The sequence below is a fragment of the Gasterosteus aculeatus genome, chromosome 4 (genome assembly GCF_964276395.1).
Source record: "Gasterosteus aculeatus chromosome 4, fGasAcu3.hap1.1, whole genome shotgun sequence".
NCBI lineage: Eukaryota > Metazoa > Chordata > Actinopteri > Perciformes > Gasterosteidae > Gasterosteus > Gasterosteus aculeatus.
This window is the reverse complement of record NC_135691.1, coordinates 20468805-20488280: the sequence shown is the minus strand read 5'-3', so window position 1 is coordinate 20488280 and position 19476 is coordinate 20468805. Positions and strand designations below refer to the sequence as shown.

At 46.4% G+C, this 19476-nt stretch overlaps 1 protein-coding gene across 3 annotated transcripts in view; it reads left to right on the top strand.

Annotated features, from left to right (window-relative positions):
* The window catches only part of LOC120817468 (storkhead-box protein 2), a 31376-nt gene extending 13654 nt beyond the window's left edge, over positions 1 to 17722 (top strand). For 2 of the 3 annotated variants that reach the window (XM_040173730.2, XM_040173731.2), the window contains exons 2-4: positions 7108 to 7260; positions 10559 to 12929; positions 16298 to 17722. In XM_040173730.2, coding sequence (XP_040029664.2) covers positions 7108 to 7260; positions 10559 to 12929; positions 16298 to 16502 — 2729 coding nt within the window. In that variant the 3' untranslated portion in view covers positions 16503 to 17722. Of the gene's footprint in view, positions 1 to 5612; positions 5931 to 7107; positions 7261 to 10558; positions 12930 to 16297 lie in introns of those variants that run through there. The other variant, XM_040173732.2, reaches the window with a different exon arrangement.
* Positions 17723 to 19476: the final 1754 nt, after the last annotated feature.

The following is a 19476-nucleotide window of genomic DNA, read 5'->3' as shown; positions in this document are numbered from 1 at the left end:
GTAAAGCTCCTTTTTGTATGAAAACAAATGCAACTAATGAATTTTTGGTTTCATGACCAGTTCTTTTCTCTTGTGTCTGCCCTCCTACACCTGCCATGTGCCGCTACATCCTTCACTTGCACCGAGCAGTTGTATCAAAAGCCTCCACCTGTCACGTATGTTCGCGGTCTATGTTGCTTAGTAACGTACGTGCGGTGGCCAAGACGGTTTAACACAGTCTTCTCAAACTGTGGCGTGTGAACTGGTTGCAATGCGTGTGTCTTCTGGCTTCAGAACCCTGCAATGAGTTTATTATTTTAGATGTGTAGATCCGCATGGATCTCTGCCAGGCAACCGTCTGCCGAACAGCCCTGAGCTGTTAAACGGGACACATCTGTCTCTGAAGTGCCGCGGTGTTAGCTAAGCCCAGACAGCTGAGCTAAACTAAGGAAGTGCACACTCAAACTCGCCGAAGCATAAGATAGTCGCCGCAGTCCGTAGTCTGTTTCCACGAACCACCGCTGTCACCAACGTAACCGAGCGCCCTGGGCTCATGGATGATGTACTCATGACACTAACGTATTACAGTGCTGTTACACTACAAAACCAAGTATGGAGAGATGTATAGAATTAACATTACACTAGTGGCTAGAGGGAGAGACTGCTTTACTCGCCACAGCCGAATTCTTCCCACATTATATTTGTACGATTTCGGCGGGCCAGATTAAACGGCGGGCGGTGCTTTGCCCATATCTGAGCTAGTTAGTGCCACTGGGTGGCGGATTTAACAAGCAGGTCCTTAAGTTTCCTGGCATCAAAGAGAGAGCTTTCCAGGGGAGAGGAAAACAAGGACATATGTTTTAAGAGAAACTTTCTCTCGTCTGAGGCGTCCTATAAAACGGCATCAATTTCTGGGTTTTTTTAATTTATAAAATCTGAGTTTTTTTTAAAATCAACCCTTCCATTCAGTCACTGCCATCCAGAAATTCAGCAACTGAATTTCCGCTGACCACTTTCTTACGTTGCAAAATGGGAGTAAAAACAGCATTTTGCAGCTCACAGCGATAAATGAACCTTGTCCCCTGGTATTGAGTAGCTCAATGCTTATTATAGAAGCAGGTAGTGGGCCTATGGCAGTGTCAGACGTAAGATGAAATTGCAACAAGAATAAAAATGTCTCTAAACACTAAAGTGGTTTGTGCAGTTTCCATATGATCACTGAAGGATGTAGAGAGCCAATGGGCAGAATGCGCTCCTGTGTCTACCAGAGTGGGAGGCTGAACGTCCACGCACATCAAGCCCATGTGCCAGTCCTTTCTATGTTCTCTGATGTTCAGAAGAACCTCCGGGCCGACTTCAGGCTGGAGCTGCAGTCCATCGAGACCCCATTGAGGATTCCGCCATGAAAGCACCCGGTTGGTAGGCTGGTCACATGAGGCTCATTTATTAATCACCTTCACTGGTTGAGATCGGTCTTCTTTTCTCTCATCATCAATCAACCAGCCAAAACAAGTTGTGGATGCCCTGTCCCCTGCCAAATCCAGGGCAAAGGTTTGTCAATCATTGGAGAGAAAAAAATGCAAACCGGTTTTAAGATTTGGTCTTGAATATTAAATGCAACATACTTTTATTTACATTGTAGTACATACATTGTAATAAGTGGATAAAAAATATTTTTGGGTTGGATATAGTTTTGACTCTCAATATAATACAATTTTTTTTTGAATAACATTTTTAAATTAAAAGGTTTTCATTCCTTCACCTATCTTTTGATCTTCGCTGTATTACAATTTTCAGTTGCAGATTTTATATTTTCAGATTCAAATCTTATGTTTTGTCTTTTTCACTTTCAAATCATTTTTTCTTCACATCAAGACTTATGCGCTAGACGTAGGGGGCGGGGCATCAACTGAGAGGGGGGGCGTAATGATGAGCGAGTTCTGTTCCATTCACACTCAGCTACTTACCAGGTGACGTCAGTTAAGTCCCTGAGGGTTTAGCGGGGATTGGGACATACAGCAGAGAACTGCAGAGGAATTCCTCCGCGGTTCAAACAAAAGGGGGATTAGTGGCAAACAGACCACTTTAGGACTGATCTTCCTATAACATGTTCTACCTCGACTAAAAGACTAACAAATTGTAGCACTTAATTGTACTATAGCAAATTGTAAATTGGCTTATTTGATGAAATTGCACTTTCTTGTTTCTTGCTATTCTGGGTTTGTATCCTTATGGTTGAATGCACTTATTGTAAGTCACTTTGGATAAAAGCGTCAGCTAAATGACACGTAATGTAATGTTGGTACCTGTTAGGCTACTTCCATCTCAACATCTACCCTGCGCTGCACAATCCGCACAGGACCACCACTGCGTCCCAAAAGACAGTACTGTAAAACGTCTGAAAAACGTCCTGGCTAAATGTTGGGAGATTGTTGGCACTTCAAATGATGGAGAGTTGGGAGCACCGCAAAGTGCACGTTTCACCCAAGATGATCAAATGTGAGGAGTTTTGTGTTTAGAAAGTGTGTATTTTCAGACACTATTTTAAAGGGATTTTTCGTTAATTTATAAGACTTAATCTTTTGAAGAAAAACCAACTTTTAATCACGATTAATGTATTTCAAAATGTGAGATTAATTTGTATATTCTTTTTAATCTATTAACAGCCCTAATATACGTGTGTGTGTATATATGTATACATATATAGTATGTATATATATATTGTCCCCGTCGGTCTGACATTTTCATTTTAAATCTCTCTTTCGACTACTCTTGTGTTTTTAAATAAGAAAAAACTGCTCTTATGCGATGCCATTTCCCATCCAGTTTGTTCCCCTCACTTGAATCCCCCTGAGGTCATAAGTCCTGACATGTACTGCTTCCTGTAAACGGGAGAACCCTAGAGCTCGGAACCGCAAGGTTGGTGGTTCGAGTCCCGGCTGCCCCATGTCGCAGTGTCCCTAAGCAAGACACGTAACCCCTAATTGCTCCTGGGCAAAAAATGTAAAAGCTATGGGTTAAAAATGCAATGTAAGTCGCTTTGGATAAAAGCGTCAGCTAAATGACCTGTAATGTTACGATCATTATTGACTCACTTTACAAAAAAAAAAGAAAAATTGATACATGTTAACTTGTTCCTTGATAGGTGCCTGTTGTAACCTTTTTTTTATGACAGACATTTTACGGAGTAGATTTCTCAATGTATCGCAAAATGTAATAATAACAATAAAATTATATTTAAAATCGCACTAATATATATACATACTCATTTGGTTGACATTTTTCTTTGCTCTGTGTGTGAATGATTAATTTACTATTTGAACTGCAATGGGTGTTGTGCAAATCAGGGGCCCCTTAAAAGAAAAGGGGTGAGCGCCCCCGCCCTTCACCACCTCCCATGTGAACTGTTTTCCCCCCTCCAGTACACCCCGTCCCAACCAGCTTGACCATCAGAGCAGTCCTTTCACATGCTAATCACCAGATTACCACAGACGTGCCTGGCCTGCCTTCTAATGACACTCAATACACCACTGTGATTCTCTCAGCCTGCTGAATCTGTCTCTGTTTTGTGGCACTTCACTCTTCTCAACCTCCTAATTCACTTAAAGATGTAGTCTCTGATTCTATTGTGGCCCAATGGCCTATTTTATTTTTTTAAAGTGAGATGTTTGGATTCACTCAGATAAAATGAAACCCGAATAAAAAGCTTAGGGGTTATGACTTTTAGCCCAGAGCTGGAGACATGGCATGGTTAGCCTAGCTTAGCATAAACCCAGCAAGTTACACACTAGAGTTGTCTTGGTGAACAACATGGCAGACATTGTAAAGCCCTCTGAGGCAAATCTGTGATTTGTGATGTTGGACTACAAATCCCAAATCCCATTAAACTAGAGGCCTGAAATGCAGTATGTTGTTAGCACAAGCTAAAGAAATTTTAGCATTTTGTTCCACAACATAAAGCTTCAAAATTCCCACTGTATTTTAACATATATTAAAAAATGCGGTTTGTAGTAGGTGTCTCATTGAGACTAATATTCCTCGTTTTATTGTAGTGGAGGGATGTCACTGCCACTACAATAAAACGTTCTCATTTAAAATATGTAGATTGCTGTCATGCCTTCATTGACGTGGTGTTTTGGCCATTGTGAATGTTATCTTGCTCAAAATGAGTATATATATCATTAATATTTCCAAGTCTGTTATAGACCAAAATCTGTGGGCAATGCTGGAGCAGTCTTACTCGCTTTCCCTCTCTGCAAATACACACACTCACCGGCCATTTTATTAGGTACCTTGCTAGTCAAAGGTTGGACCCCCTTTGGCCTTCAGAACTGCCTTCATTCTTTTGTGGGATACTTTCAACAAGCTGTTGGAAACTCACAGATTTTGGTCCATATTGACATAATGGCATAACGCAGATGCTGCACATATGATGCAAATCTCCTGTTCCACCACATCCCAAAGGTGGTCTATTGGATTGAGACAAGGCCATTGGAGTACAGTGAACTCGTTGTAATGGTCAAGAAACCAGTTTGAGGTGATATGAACTTTGTGACATGGTGCACTATCCTGCTGGAAGTAGCCATCAGAGGATGGCTAAACTGTGGATAAAAGGATGGACAACTCTGGTTGGCTGCAGAATTTAAACAATGCTCAATTCGTACTAAGGGGCCCAAAGTCTGCCAAGAACCGTTGATCCAAGGCAGGATGGAACACAAAGTGCGTTCAGAGATGGTATTCTGCATTCCTTGGTTGTAACGAGTGGTTATTTGAGTTACTGTTGCCGTTCTATCCTCTCAAACCTCAAAGTCTCCCTATTCTCTTCTAACCTCTTGTATCAACGAAGCATTTTCGTCCACACAACTGCCACTCACTGGATATTTTCTGGACCCTTCTCTGTAAACCCTAGAGATGGTTGTGCGTGAAAATCCCAGTAGATAAGCAGTTTCTGATATACCAGACTAACCCGTCTGCCACCAACAACCATGCCACAAAGTCACTTTCTCCCCCATTCTGATGCTTTGAACTTCAGCAAGTTGTCTTGACCGCGTCTCCATGCTTAAATGCACTGAGTTGCGGCTATGTGATTGGCTGATACATTATATATATATATATGTACGTGTGTGTGTGTGTGTGTAAATGTATACCTTCGTAAATATATAGATGGATGAAGTCCGCATATGGATGTGTGTGTATAACTATATAACTACTTTTCAACTTCCTTGTAATGATAATGTTCTAGAACTCCACTGCTATATTTAGTAATCGTTTCATTGTGTGTGTGTGTGTGTGTGTGTGTGTGTGTGTGCGCGCGCGTCCTACATCCAGCTATAGTGTTCTAACTGGGTCACACAAAACCCAGCTGCAGTACTGCAACACCGGCTAAAAGAGCATGTGTGTGTGTGTATGCGCAAACACACACACACACACACACACACACACAGGGAGTGTAGCAAAGATGTTCGTAGCAGAGCAGAGACTGCTACTGAAATCTTGAAAGGGGAGAGACTGTGGAGACTTTGTGTGTGTGTGCCTGCCTGTGTGTGTGATGCAAAGCCACAAAGAGCGACTGGGGATGCGTTGTCATGACAACCCTCTTGGCAGCCCGCCCACAAGCTTGTATGTCTGTGGGCATCACACAGTGAGGGAGGGGAGAGAAAGCACGGGTGAGGAGTGAGGCGGTTTGTGATTGGTCACACCCCCTTGTCTTTGTGTGGCGCAAGGGATTGTGGGAAGCCCTTGACTGAATGCTCATTTGTGTGTGTGTGAGAGACAAGAGGAGGAGGACGACGACGACGACGTGTGTGTGTGTGTGTTTGCGCGCGCGCACGTGAGAGAGAGAGAAGGATGAGCTAGTGCGCGTAGAGAGCTGTGCTGCCATCAGAAGCTCTGCTCGGCTTTTTAACCGGATTCTATATTTGTTCCAAAGGACTGGATCGCTATCAGCCAAGGTTTGCCTGTCACGTGCTATCTGTCTGTCTCACTGTCTCCTGGTCTGTCCCACTCTGCCCCATTGGCTAGCCTGTTAGCAGCAGCAGCAGCTGCTAGTTAGCATTAGCAGCAAAGCGTCGCAACGAGAGCGAGCGAGAAAGAAAGAGAGAGCGGGATAGAATAATGGATGCGGACATATTGTAGGAGAGATGGACACCGGAGCGATACAGAAAGCCAAAGAAATGGAGGGAGGGCCAAATGAAGGCCGAGAGAGGGAGTGCATGACAAAAGGAGGGGGTGTGGTTTCGGGCTGTGGACAAAGGAGGCTGGCTGATTGTTTACTACCACTGCAGTGAGGGAGACATGGACGATCAATGTTCCATCGTGCTCCCTCTATTTCTCTGGATTCACACCGCTGCTCTGCAGTCTTTCTCTCCCCCTCTGCCCTCCATATCGTTTTCTCCCCCTCCTCTCCTGACTAGCTCTCCCCCCTCTGTTTTTAGGACCGTTTAGTAGTTATGGATTGAGTGGGACTAAAAGCCACAAAAAAAACACCTTTTAGCTCAAACTTTATGTCTGCGTGACTGGATCTGGAACCACCATTAAAACCCAGCAGCTGATGTTCCACTTTGCACTGAGTCTCCGTGCATGTGAGCCAGCTGCCTTTGGTCAGTGTGGTGAGTGACCTGCTGACACGTAACCGCAGTGTCATTTGTGAGCAGGTATTGTAGTACTAGTAGTGGTCGTAGGGGTTCGTCAGCTCGTAGCTCGTGGAATATTTTGCAGTCGTTTATATCTACTGTGGTTGTACTTTGTGAAGCCAAAGGGACACACACGTTGCAAGACAAGTTTGTCTTGTGTTGGTGACACTGTTTCAGCCAGTAAAAACAACATAACACCCTGAATGATAGTTTGGCTCTATATTCAGAACACAGATGTTAAGAGAAGACAGACCAACACGGTGCTGGATCATATTTATTGGATAACCAATAGTAGAGAGATGACAGAAAATGATGGAAGAGAAAGACGGTCCTCGGCCAGACAACGAGGACAGCCAGTGCTTTATTTTTTAATGTGAGGTCGATCTAAGAGACGAGACTGCACAGTGTCAATATGTCCCACACGTCCCGGTTAAAACACATGTTTAACCAGCATCCCTCAGCAGGACTGATTTCTGTCATTTCTGTCTTTTCACAGGTGATGTGTCACCCATCAGTATGTCCCCCATCAGCCAATCGCAATTCATCCCTTTGGGAGAGGTATTGCTATTGGCTATCTCTGCTATGAACTCCGCCCACAAGCCTGTCACTCAGGAGGCCCTGACTGAACATCTGCAGACATGCTTTCCCGGTAACTCCAGCTCACACACTTACACATGTCGACAGCTGACTGTCAATAGTGTGCTGCTACTCAGTTATATGTTCAAAGGAGATAAATATCATTTTTGTGTGTTCAGTGTTGTAATAGCAGCTGGTATAAAAAGCCAACATCTTTTCAATTAGAAATCTGCAGGGACCTCCATATACTCTGTGTTAGTCAGTTACTGTTAAATGCCAGATGCTCTTTACCAAAAATCTGGTTCATGAATCAATGGAATATCCGCTGAGTCTGCGTCTAAAATGCCATATGTTTTCAGTTTATTGGATAAAACAATATCATAAATATTGTTGAAACCAAAACATTTACAAAAATAGAGAGAATCAGCCAATCCTCCAATTTGTGAAGCTAGAACAGAGACAAGGTATCAAAGGTGTTGCCAATTCATCTTCAATCATCTGACCAGTTAGTTATTATTCTAGTTCTACATTTCCTTTCATTATTTGCCTCGTATTTGAACGGGCAGTGAATGTTTTTTGTCATGTTGCATGGTCTTTTTACATTGCAGGTTTCCCTCTTTAGAGAGCTTGCGTCATGTCACCAACGTAACTGCCCTTGTATGATGTAATGACAGGCAACACACACACACACACACACAGCTGTCTGCCCAGCTGCTATGCAGTCGATCACCCGTTTTTAAAGTGTCAATTTGTGGCTCAGTCATCTCCGCAAACACTATTTTTAAGCATCTTTTTGCCCTCATGGGTGTGGGTTTGTACTGATGTGATCACTCAAACACTGAATGGAGCAAACCTGTTCTCATTTCTGTCACCCAGCCATCTTCATGCTTGAATCAAGTCTGTTCTTCATTATTAATAACCTGATAAATACAACTGTAACATTCTCAGTCACTTCAAAGCAATGGTTCAACACTTTTCAGCATATACTTACTGATCATAGGGGTGTGAGATGGGGGGGCAGAGACTGATGCTCTTATTTGACCACTAGGAGTCCTCTTAAGAAAAATACTTTTTACTTTAACAGCTGAAATTGAGTTTCTCATTCAGGCTGAACTCAACATGCCCCTTCGCAGAGCAGTGAGTTGATGATGCCCCCCTCTCTTCTGCTGCCCCCATTTTACCACAGGTTGATATGGTTCCTTGGGGTCTTAATGAAATGTCTGTAACATACTTTGGTCAAAAACCACAAGGATCATTTAAAACAAGCCTCTTTACCCTGTCTAAAACAGCCCTCCACGGCGCGAACTGTTTTGAGTGGCTGTTCCTTTGAATGCTGATGAGGGGCTCTGTGCAGCCCACCACGGCGCATCGTGAGGGCTTCCTATGCTTCCTGCTGCTAGCTAGCTATTCCAAGTGTATCCGAGGTTTGCAGAAACCAAGTGAAGTGCTTTGGCCAATATTGTGTTGTAGCAGCCCTGTTCAGGAGTGTGTGTTTGTGTCACGTGATCCCCTCACTCCGGCCAATCACGGGGAGTCACTGTACATGCTAGGCAGTGATTGGGGGAGATCAGGGGAGGCGGGTGTTCCCATATTGTGGACTGGTCAAGTCAGGTAGAGGTCCAGTTAATTGAGGCTGGCGTCCGCGTCTTTACGCACTGTTGTGTCGACGCACTTGTTTCAATTCAAGGTTCATAAAGGCTTGTGTGTGTTGCAGAGCAATTCACCGCCAGAACAGAGTAACGTCTTTGTGTGTGGAAGTCGTTGGTTTGTTTATTTATTTATCATAGACTTTATTGCCCCGTGCATCGCCACTGCTGCTTTTGTCCCGTATTTTCCTCCACAACTTTGTTCCCCTCGACCTGTAAACCGATGTTTGCGAAGATCTCCCTCCGTGAGCATTGTAAAGCTTCTTCCTGTCCAGCCATACTAATGCAGCGTAAAAGGGGCATTGGAAAGCAGGCAGCAGAGAATCTGATGATCGGACACCAGAACAGGAAGCTGCAGGGGGATGGTGGCCCAACGGTTGGTTTGGTTGTGGTTGGAGTCTGAACCAGGAACTAGTGGGCCCCGTCTGTAGCTTGGCTCTGGACCAGTCTGTGAGTAGTAGACCTGACCTCTCAGATGGATTAGAAGACCTCTGGTGCAAGTTCTCCTCTGATTCATTCTGACATGTGATAAGGCCCATTTGGATTGTTCTGGAACAGTGTTGAGATTAGTCCATCCTGAATCCAGAACAGCAACTTCTGTCCACCTCCTTCCCTCTGCTCAGCCTTCTCATCAGCAACATGAAAGGAAAGAGGAGGGACAGACTGTGTGTGTGCACACACTGTCTGTCTGCATGAAGTTGCATCACTCTGGCTGGGCTGAAAGGCTGCTATGATGTAACCGGCAGTAATATCTTGAGACTGACAGTTGGAGAGAGAGCGGCAGAGATTGAGAAGAGAGCGGGATGGAGGAGAGCACAAAAAATGAAGAGAAAGCGGAGAGGATACATGAGAAAGAGAAGAGAGAAAAAACAGGTATCCCATTTGAAAGAAAGATGAAGATTGTCGGTAGTGACCACCTAAAACCCACTAGTGTGTTCAATGGCTATAAACCGTAGCCCAAAGGCATTGCTGCTGTTGCACTTAGTTGTTCATGTCAAAGTGCCAGGAGGGTGGACACTGAAAGGGGAGAAGTTCGAACTTTTTATACTTCCATGCGGTTTTATAAAGTTGGAAAAACACTGTTTGAAGCATAATGGGTGGGTGCAGGGCTGCAGGCTTCAATCAGGCCTTTCTGTTCATCTGGTTACAACATGTCTTTTCAGGGCTCAACTTTTAAAAGTTGTTGCCATACTGCAAACCAGGCATCCGGTTGTGGTTGCTAAATGTATTGTTCCAATTTTAGTCACCATATATTGAGTTCTATTTGGATGCGTCGACGCAGTTATGTCAGCTGGATTGTGAAAAGGTGACCTGTATCGAGGTCATGGAATGTTGTACAGGTAACACAGAAAACACAGCAACAAACTGGCAATCCTTACTGTTGATGCTTGATCTTCATGTTTTTCTAAACTGTAGGGAGGTTTCTGTGACTGCACACTCATGAAAATAATATTCCATGATTTATTTAGGTCTGTCTAATAAACAAAACTAAGTGTGGAATAGCTTTCTACACTATTGTTCAACAAAAGAGATTTAAAAAAGCCCAAAAGGTCATTTTGTTCAGAGGACCTGTAGGGGCCAGTTGATGTTGGTTACGTGAAGAAAAGTCTCCTCTGTTTTTTACTCATTCCTCCATTATGGATACTGTTTTTCGATTACTTATATAATATGGATCCGTGAAAAATGTATCTGCTCTAACTACTTGTTGTCTCTGATTTGGTTCAGGCGTTCCCACACCAACGGAGGAGGTTCTGCACCACACGCTGAGCATGCTGGTCCGTGAGCGGAAGATCTACCCAAAGCCAGACGGATATTTTATTGTAACCCCTCAGACTTACTTTATCACCCCGAGCCTAATCCGAACCAGCTCCAAGTGGTACCACTTAGACGAACGTTCTGCTGACCGACACCACCAACAGCCGCAGCAGAATCAGAACCAACAGCAGCATCAACAGACTCAGTGCACCTCCCCCCTCTCCGGCACCATCACCCCATCCACCTCTGGAGCTGCGCGTGACCGAACACACCCAAAGTCCAGCCAAAACCACAGTGGAGGTGGTGGGGATTCTTTTTTCAACAACAGTTACCGTGGAGACGACCCCCCTAGCCACCACACCACCCTGCAGCGTCGATCCCCCAAAGACCACCGGGAGGCGTACTCGTCCCCACAAACGCAGCAAGCGTCAGGCAACACGGAAAAGAGTCGCAGCACCCTTGGGTTCCCCTTCAAGACGGACACGCTGACCAAACACCGAACTGGAGGAGGAGGCGGAACTGGAGAGGTAGAGAAACAGGCAGGTGGAGGAAGTGGTACAGGAAGTCGGAAATTTGGTTTGAAGCTGTTCCGTCTGAGCTTTAAAAAGGACAAGGCCAAGCAGCTGGCCACTTTCTCGGCACAGTTCCCCCCAGAGGAGTGGCCGCTCCGCGACGAGGAGGTGCCCAGCCAGCTGCCACGCAATGTAGAGATGGAGATCATCCGCCGAATCAACCCTGACCTCACTGTGGAGAACCTTGCCCGGCACACAGCGGTCATGAAGCGCCTCGAGGAGGAGCGTGCACAGAGGAGCAAAGCATCGTCAGCCAATCAGAGCTCCAGGAGCAGGAGAAGCGGGGGTAGACACAGGAAGCAGTCTCAGACCAAACTCAGCCGCTCACATAGCAAGACGAGAGTGCCCCGCGGCGAGCCCGCCGACGGTTCCCACCTGGAGTTGGCCGATAGGGACTACAGAGCATACTCGTCCTCACTGGCTCGCTCCCCAAGGGAACAGGCCCTGGCCATGGAGCGGCAACGGGCCCGCCTTCACCTGGCACATAGCAACCCCAACATCCTCGACTCCTCCCACCTACCGGTCACGCCAGAGTGGGATGTGTCCGGAGAGCTCGCCAAGCGGCGCACAGAAATGCCTTTCCCCGAGCCAAGCCATGGGCCATCAGCCCACCACTCCAAAGTCCACCGCTCGCACTCCCACACCCAGGAGAGGAAGTCCAGGAACGAGCGCAGCGACAAGGCCAAGGAACGCTCCAGGTCCATGGACAATTCCAAAGGACCACTTGGAGCGGGGATGATCGGACCCCCCGACTATTACGACGAGCGGAGCCGCTACTATACCGACGATGGCACCCTGCGAGCCAATCAGTGCTCTTCTCTCTATTCTCGTGCCACCCCCACTTCAGCTAAACTGCCTGTGGATTCTCTGGGGTTGGATGGCGGCAGGAGTCTAGAGAAGAGTAGGAGTAGGGACAGCCTGCCTGCATACTCACCCAAACCCCTACCCAGCGCCGTCCCTCCTGATGATTACTTTCAGTGCGCTGGCTCTTCTGAGGCTGCTCTCACAGCTAACCCACTGGGGAGTCTCGTCAAAAGTAGCCATGACGGATTAAAACTAGGCAGCGCTGACAGGCAAATGGACAGGCAGACACCCCATCCTCTAGAAAGTAAGGAGGACTTGTCAAAGATGGGACCCAAGGGAGGCAGCCTGCCTCCAATACCCCTCTCTATTCCTGACCCCCCCCTTGCTAATGGAAGACCTCCCCACAGTGCCTCCTCTGGTCAGGAGAAACGTAAGGAGATCTTTAGTAAAGACACACTCTTCAAACCTCCTCCCAGCCTCCCGTTGCCAGGATACAGCTCGCTGAGGAAACCCCAAGCCCTCGCCTCCCCTACTCTGTCCTCGTCCTGCGATGCACTTGATTCGCAGGAAGCCTTCGATGCTCCCAAACCTCTAGTGGCCACTCCGTCCGTTCCCCTACAGGGCATTGAACCGGCTGGCAGTGCTGCAGAGGCCTCCTTTGACTACTACAACGTCTCGGACGACGATGAGCTCGAAGAGGGGGGTAGCAAGAGTCGAGGAGAGGATGAGAAGGCTGGAGGAGGTGTTGTTGGGATGGGGGGAGGGGGAGCAGGTACGATGCAGTGGCTGTTGGAGCGAGAGAAAGAGAGGGATCTTCAGAGGAGGTTCGAAAGAACCCTCACCTTCCCTGGTGCTAAAGAGAACCTTCCAGAGCCCAGTCAGAACCAGCAGTCAGCCCACTCTGCTAGACTTGATAGCATGGACTCCAGCTCAGTCACTGTTGACAGTGGATTCAACTCCCCACGGTGAGAACATGTATTCACTCGTTGCATGCATTAAATATAGGCACATTCTCCATGTGTCCACTGTGAAGGCCGGCCGGGTTTCCATAACTTCCTCTTTAGTTTAAAAGCTCTTTGGTTTGCAGCCCCACTGGCACACCAGAGTGGGGGAGATTGCAGGTGACATTTACAACTAAAAGTTCTGAAGTCACGTCCTTCTCTGTGCTCTTGTGAAGAAAACGTCCTCAATAGATTTGCAACAAACGTTATGTGGATGGGTCCATCGCTCATCGTCCTGTGTTATCATTAAATATGATTTTATTGAATCTGAAACCTAATTTAAACCTGTTTAGAAGAACATGAAAGCACTTCTGGGGGGTGGGGGGGTGTGTCCTGATCCCACTGGTGCTCTTTGCGTTCTTCAGGTCTGCTCTGCTTGATATGTCTTGCTCACTGCATTGGTGAAATGCATTATTGTTTCAAAATGGGACTTCCAATTCATATTTTTTTTATAACTTTGTTTGATCTGATATGGATTAGTTTTGAACATTGGTAAGTAACTCATTTTAGAAATGATTCACTCGGTTAATAATTGTCGTGAACAGCTGTTTTTATATTAGCAATGACATGTTACATTACATGTCATTTAGCTGACGCTTTTATCCAAAGCGACTTACAATAAGTGCATTCAACCATAGGATACAAACTCAGAGGAACAAGAAACAAGAAAGTGCAATTTCCTCAAATAAGCCAATTTACAATTTGCTATAGATGAGTGACGTTACAAGTACAATTTCAGTGCTACAATTTCTTTCTTTTAGTCAAAGTAGAGTCTGAAGAGGTGTGTCTTTGCGGCGGAAGGTGTGAAGGCTCTCTGCGGTCCTGGTGTCTTCAGAGAGCTCGTTCCACCATTTCGGAGCAAGGACAGCAAAGAGTCGTGATCTAGTCGAGTGTTTTGCTCTCAGTGAGGGAGGGACGAGCAGTTTATCAGATGAAGAGCGGAGAGTGCGGGTTGGGATGTGGGGTTTGACCATGTCCTGGATGTAGGCTGGACCCGATCCATTCACAGCATGGTACGTGAGCACCAATGTTTTGAACTGGATGCGGGCAGCCACCGGTAGCCAGGGAAGAAGTGTGTAAAGAAGTGTTCCAAAATAGCTTTTTATTTTACAAGCAATATCATATTTTGTCTTTGCAGCTGCTGACATTGTGGTAAAAAAGGAAAAGTAATTATTGTTGTCCGCTCTGAGATTCCGTGTTGTAGCTGATACCATACAAACATACCTCTGTGGGAAAAGTCCTGTGTTTTTCTGCTTGTTTGGAATTCTCCTCACTGTGGATGATAAGCTCAAGCATTTAAGTGTGTAGCTGTTGTACGAGTTTAGTGTCGAGCAGCAGCAGACTCACCCAAAGTCAGTCAGTAATGTACGTGAATCAAAGTGTTCACAGCGCTTCACCTTTTCCACATTTTGTTATGTTATAGCCTTATTCCAAATGGATTAAATTCATTTTTTCCTCAATTCTGATTCTGATTCATGATGTGAACCGTGCAAATCTATTAAAAATAAAGAACAGAGAAAGATATAACATGAACATAAGTATTCACAGCCTTTGACATGACACTCATGAAAAATGTAGCTCAGGTGCATCCTGCTTCCACTGATCATCCTTGAGATGTTTCTACAACTTGAGCAGAGTCCATGCTGCTATATTCAGTTGATTGGGCGTGATTTAGAAAGACACACACCTGTCTATCAGGTCCCACAGTTGACAGTGAATGTCGGAGCACAAACTCAGCCTTGACGTCCAAGGAATTGTCTCTAGACTCTGAGATAGAATTTGAATCGAGGCACAGCTCTTTCAAAGGGTACAGAAGGTCCCAATGAGCACAGTGGCCTATGAAGCACAAATGGAAGTTTCAAACCACCAGGATCTGTTGGTCACTGACAGAGCTCCAGCATTGCTCCATGGGGAGAGGAGAACCTTCCAGAAGGACAAGCATCCCTGCAACACTCAGGCCTGTGATGTAGAGTGGCCAGACGGAAGACACTCCTCGCCAAAAAGCACATGACAGCCCTCCTGGAGTTTGCCAAAAGGCTCCTGACGGACTCTCTGGCCACGAGAAACAAAATGTTATGGTCTGATGAAACAAAAATTGAACTCACTGGCGTCGTGTCTGGTGGAAACCAGGGACTGCTCATCACCTGGCCAACACCATCCCTGCAGTGAAGCGTGGTGGTGGCAGCATCATGCTGTGGGGATGTATGGGAGAAACTGCCCAGATATAGGTGTGCCAAGCTAGTAGCGCCTACTCAGGAAGACTTGAGGCTGTAATTGCTGCCAACGGTGCTTTAACAAAGTATTCAGCAAAGGCTGTGAATACTTATTTTATGTTTATTTTTTAATAATTAGAAAGTTTTCACTTTCATCATGTAGAATTTGGGGGGGAAATGAAACACACACACACACACACACACACGATCTTGTGTGCACCCTCACGCCCTGACACACACACACATACACTGCCGTGGCTGTGTCGCCATAGTAACACACTGACCCTGGCCTTAGAAGTTGCACGTAACATAACAAAATGTGGAAAAAATGAAGCGCTGTAAACATAAATACAAAATAGATGGTGAGAACAAGCAGGAACCACCAGCGGAATTAAAGGGCGAGAGGGGAAGACATCGGGTTGTGTGATTGATATTGTTTCCCCTGGCAGAGAAAAGATCATAATCTGAGAATTTTTTGAGAAAAAAGTTAACTCATATTCAATAATAAAGTGGTAATGTGCTTGGAGCGTACTTTAGTGTCCATAGTCTGCTCTGAGAGACAGCTCTGCCCTGTTCCCCACGATCCTTCCATTGAACTCTGTACTTTATCAGAGGTGGTCCAGGAAGTCCAAATCACATTAACACTTGTTTTCCACAAAGTGAGGAAGAGCCAAGAGTTGGGAACAGGTGGCTGATAGACAGGACTGTAGGTACCAGCTGCCTCTCATCAGGATGGAACTCTGGTGTCAGATGTACACATATTGAGAACTTTCTCCTTATGAGGTCCTCCCCTCCTTATCCTAAGATAACATTGCATTTTTAACCCATGGAGCAATTAGGGGTTAGGTGCCTTGCTCAGGGACACTTCGACATGGGGCAGCTGGGACATGGGGAGCAGCCGGGGCTCGAACCGCCAACCTTGCAGTTCTCGGCTCTCTCTGTACCCCTGCGCCATGTCGACCACGTCCCTGTAATGCTTATTCCTCTGTCATGTCAGGGATCAGGTGTGTCACGGATGTGAATGTGTCACACAGAGGGTGTCGTCCTGTTTTCCCGCTCTCCTTTGTCTCAACAGAAATTGGTTCTACCATTTCTCATTTTGTGTCACTGTCTCTGCAGAACAAGGGAGAGCTTGGCGTCGAACACCTCTTCAATAGTGGAGAGCAACCGTCGGCAGAACCTGGCGCTGAGCCCAGGTCACCTCGGCATCACCACCGGCACCGCCACCCCCTTCTCCTTCCGCGCCATCCCAGAACCTGCCAGCACCCAACCGGAGAAACTCCAGAAGCCCAGCGCTTGCCTTGCGTCAATCACCAGCGTCTAGGGGCGGTACGGCTGTAAGGGCTGGGTGGAGAGCCAGGAGCCAATGCAGAGGGGCTATAAAATGAAAGTCCCGCCCCCAAGGACTGTTACATCTCTAGACTGTCGTTAGGGGAGCTGCCACAAGCCCACTATGGAACTATAGCTATTGACACACACACACACACGGCCACTGGGCAGACTCTGACCATGTCATTCTACAGCCTCTAGTTTACACACTGCTGTTGTGTTGTTTCACTATCACGTGGGATCTAGTGTGCGTGGGTGGGCGTGTGTGTGTGTGTGTGTGTGTGTGTGTGTGTGTGTGTGTGTGTGTGTGTGTGTGTGTGTGTGTGTGTGTGTGTGTGTGTGTGTGTGTGTGTGTGTGTGATATTTGTATAATCTGTAATCTCAGGTCATGTTATTTCCACTTTCATTCCAGCTGCTCCAGATCAGCCGACTCCCTCTTGTGGTGTCTGGTGGTTTTACACATTGAACAGATGCTGCTCTGCTGACTGCTGTTACTGATGGTACACACTGCCACTGGTCCAGCTCCTACTCACTTGTCTCTGGTAGCTCTTCTCTAAATTCACCACCGACAGACACCTGGAAAGGTGCGGTGCCACGACAATGACCATCTGTCCAGAGTTTAGGGAGTGAGACAGTCAAATGAGTAACCTGTAACCAGGGCGGTTTTCTCTGTAGAATGAAGCTGAGCAGTTCTGTCTGTTGGATGCCATGATGCCCATATGAGCTGGCTAAACACTGTAGTGGCCGTTTGGACCAGCTTCTCTCCTCCAGCCGCTGTGAGCGATGTGGACAGCTGGAGGTGATGCTCCAGGGATGAGACTTACTTCGATGGGGGCAGATGTTCCTTCACGTTTCTTTGAACGTAACCCCTCATGTCCACTGGATACAGCTCGTGTTTCAGCTCTGCCAGGGCTGCTTTTTCCTCCACAATAGGCCGTAGCAGATGGTGTCCGGCGGCCCTGAGTGCTGAATATACTACAAATTATAAAAATCCAGAAGTGCTCTTAAGGCCACAAGAAGAGACCGTATTAATTCTTGAGGGGACATCCCCACTACAGCAGCACAGAGACAGAACAGTAATTCTATTTGAAAGAAACATTAAAGAAACCAGAGAGGTGACAGTATACACATACTTGAGACATTATAAGTGAGTTTATATATACAGTGTATAAATGCCTATTTATTGACAGTTGACATGAAATTAATATTTAATGACATGCTGCATTTTGTTTTAGGCTTTGTCTTCATGTACATAGAGCAGAACTACTTGTTTGTTTGGAGTGACTTCACAGGCGTGGTTCATATATGAGGTCCTGCTGATGATGTCATAGCCTGTGACACCTAAATGTAAACGTAATCATGCTGGTAGCTGGAGTAGCTCATTTCAAAGTCCTAACCATCATTTTGATGAACACAGGTGAGATTCATGGATGCCACTGATGAATAGCGGGGGGAGGGAGGGGGGGGGGGGGGGTCTGGATAAGGGGCCATTGTTAGATTATCTTGGAGCAGCCAGGGCTCTGCAGAGATCACTTGATACACTACGACTGTCACACTTGTATCACATCACTGCTGACATGAAACGGCACTGGAAGTGTTCCAGAATCCAGTTACTTTGATCCTTATGGTTTAATGTTCGTTCGGGTGCAGCTCACTGCCGCCATGCTCTGTGCACATGATGCCCGCTGCACAATGCGCGTCTGTTGAAACGTTAGCTCTGCAGCAAGCAGACCAGCCTGAACACGCACGGACAGGGACAAAAGGTTGAGACGTCAGCCGGCGCTTGTTATATTTATAATGGTGAGCTAAGATACGTACAGCCGAGGAAGAATAAAGCACACAGTTCCCGTTTCTTAACGCAGTATTTCTGTAGCTCATGTGAGGCCTCAGCTGTTCTGAAGGTTGGATACCAGATGATGAATCACTCATTAAGTGGGGAGCTATGAGGTAGCCATGGAGCAGCAGGACCTCCGTGAACCTTCATGGTCCCAACGCAGAAACATGTCGGTGCAGCCACATTAGAGACAAAGCACCTTGGTTTCAGGGTACTGCCTGAGGACATGAGGGGTTCCAGTCCCATCCCTGTCGAGTTTCACAACCGAGCTGTTCGCTGACTTCCCGTGAACACCGCTGTGTGTTGGCAGTAGTTTGACTTGAAGCGCTGCCATCAGACAAATAGACGCTGCTGCTGTGACAGGCCGGCCCAGGTGTGCGTGTATTGGGAGCGGCTGTACTGGCACTTGAGGTGGCTGAGCGTCCAACAGAGAATATGAGACATGAGGTGATTGAGATAACTCAATCAGAACAGTGTTAAACACAACGAGCAGGGACGACACTTTGTTTTTTGATCTGATTATTTCTTTAGTTACACACATTACCATGAATTTACATTGCTGTTGAGTTCATGGCTACGAGTTTTTCTTCAAACTGTTTAAATCAAATCCCTGAGCCGCTCTTACTCCTGGTGCTACGATGTATTATGGCCAGTGACAACCGTGATAATAGTCATAATAAAAAAGGTGACAAGAGAGTTGGAATATAGTAAATAGATGCTGACAGTTGTATAAAAGGTTTCACCGGCATATGTTTGGCGATGCCATGTAGTCCCTTCTATGAAGCATGTGGGTGAACAGGACTGGGATTACAGCGGCGGACTGACCATGGCACAGGGACACGGGAAAGAACACCACTCTCAAAATGTGTCGGCCTCAACCCAATTTACCCGACGGGGAAAAAACCTGCGGTCCTACAGACCAATCATTTCCCGTCCCTCCATAGGCTCAGGGAGCTGTCAGTCATCCCAGTGTTGTCGTCCGATAGGCTCCTCTACAACTACCTCCACAGCAGCAAAAACACAGCCCGTCCTTTCTACTATCTCACTGTCATCAGCCTCTAGCCTGTGAATGTCAGCACACACTCGCGCACACACACACTAACACACTACACATCAAAGTGCTGGACTCCCTATT